Here is a 1,801-nt window from a genome sequence, read left to right as displayed (position 1 = left end):
TCTTCTTCCTCTTAAAGGATCGAGGTTATGTCCTTCTCTCAGCAAATTGTATTTCCATGTTTAATGGAAAAAAGTTATGAAAAACCCTCACAGGATTAGGTGCCAAATAGTAGGGTCAAATTCGTATGGTGGAGTATATATGGAGTGCATGGCGGTGAGCAATGAAATATTTGAGTAAGTCTTCGGGAAGACAATGGGACTTGAGTGAAAACACTTTAGTTATTAGTTTTTCATTCTTTGTTGGATTAGAATGACTTAATAATTAAAATCACGTCATCTGCCTCATGAGGTAGTTCTTTCTCTTAGTTTATTGAAAGAGCCATCTGTTTGTTTGTTTGTTTGTTTTTTCTTTTTCTTTTTCTTCTCACATAGCCCATATGACTGGAATTCAAGCCAGGCAGGTTTTGACCAATGGCATGCACCGTGATATATGTGCTGAAAACTGCCATATGGCTGTGTTTTGGGCCAACTGTGGAAAATTAGATAAGGATGAATCTATTTTTATTGCATTAATTGCCTAGACTGAGGTAGATACAATAATTAACAGTCGCTTGGGTTGAAAATTTGCTTGGTTTCCACGTCGCGTTAAACAGTTCTTCGGATGTGAGAAAAACTCAGACGCCAAAGCCGGTTTTCAATTTTTCAGCAAGAGATTCTGAGATGGATGGAGTGGAATTAGATCTTAGAATAATTAGGTTCTTGAAAACAAACAAAAACAACCTGTTAGTTTCCTGTCGACATACATATATATCAAAATCAGAACTTTAAAAAGTATTCTTGCATATAATTTTTCCTATGTTCCTTAAAAATATTTCGAGTAATTAAATATATTTGGTAATTATATATATTACATATGTAGACACACACTAAAATGTATTTTGCAATTAAGAAAACATTTATTTGGTTCTTGCCTAATGGTGTATACAGATCTCCTGTTATTAATGGAATTCATTTCTGCTCAAACCGTCTTAGGTGGAGATGCTCTTCCTCTTAATCCTCACCTTTAATTAGCAAACCCGAGCAATTTCCCTTCAGGGATTTCTCCTATGTTCTGTGCATTAATTCAGCACAGTCTTAATCATTAAAAAAAAAAAAAAAAATTCTCCACTGCATTCGATCCATCACGTTGAATGGAAGCTGGAGTGAAATTTGACCTATGATTTTGGAAATGAAAGAATGCTTAAAGCGTTGTCTGTGCAGAGAGGTAGAACAGAATCGGAGCGTCAGAGAACCCTTCTCTTAACCTCTGAGCTGAGTGGTGTCGTGTGTGACGAGCCCCCGGTTGCTGGACTGTCAGGGGAATGCAGTCACAGGGGTTCCCTCTTTGAGAGTGGTAAGCTCAAGTACAGGGACTAGGCGAAAAATCAAGAAGTGGCTTTTTTATTAACCTTTTTGACAAAAACAAAACAAAACAAAACAAAACCAAAAAAAAAGCCAGCGCAGTATTAGCCTAGAGTGGTGGGTTCCTCATTCATTGGGAATTTCGATTCCCGTTGACTGTTTAGCAGGCGGCAACGAGAATCCTCGTCTCATACAGAGTCAGTGGGTCTGCTTTCACGGAGCATTCTAGGCTCTCAGGGCGTGGGCCTCGTGGGGGCTGGACTTTCAGAAGCGTCTTGCTTTTGTTTTCACAGGATGTGTGAGACTGGCGAGGGGCTCTTTATCTTTCAGACGCGAGACGGGGAGACCATCTACCAGAAGGTCCACTCTGCTGCCTTGGCGATCGCTGAGCAGCACGAGCGCGTGCTGCAGAGTGTGAAAAACTCCATGGTACGTTTGGCCCTTTTTTTTCTTACAAGCC

At 40.0% G+C, this 1,801-nt stretch overlaps 1 protein-coding gene across 1 annotated transcript in view; it reads left to right on the top strand.

Annotated features, from left to right (window-relative positions):
* The window catches only part of DOK5 (docking protein 5), a 143,015-nt gene that overhangs the window by 104,519 nt on the left and 36,695 nt on the right, over positions 1 to 1,801 (top strand). The window contains exon 6 of the mRNA XM_011370176.1: positions 1,635 to 1,770. Within this exon, the coding sequence (XP_011368478.1) occupies positions 1,635 to 1,770 (136 nt within the window). The remainder of the gene's footprint in view (positions 1 to 1,634; positions 1,771 to 1,801) is intronic.

This window comes from Pteropus vampyrus, unplaced genomic scaffold (assembly GCF_000151845.1).
Source record: "Pteropus vampyrus isolate Shadow unplaced genomic scaffold, Pvam_2.0 Scaffold162, whole genome shotgun sequence".
NCBI lineage: Eukaryota > Metazoa > Chordata > Mammalia > Chiroptera > Pteropodidae > Pteropus > Pteropus vampyrus.
This window is presented reverse-complemented; position numbering and strand designations above follow the sequence as displayed.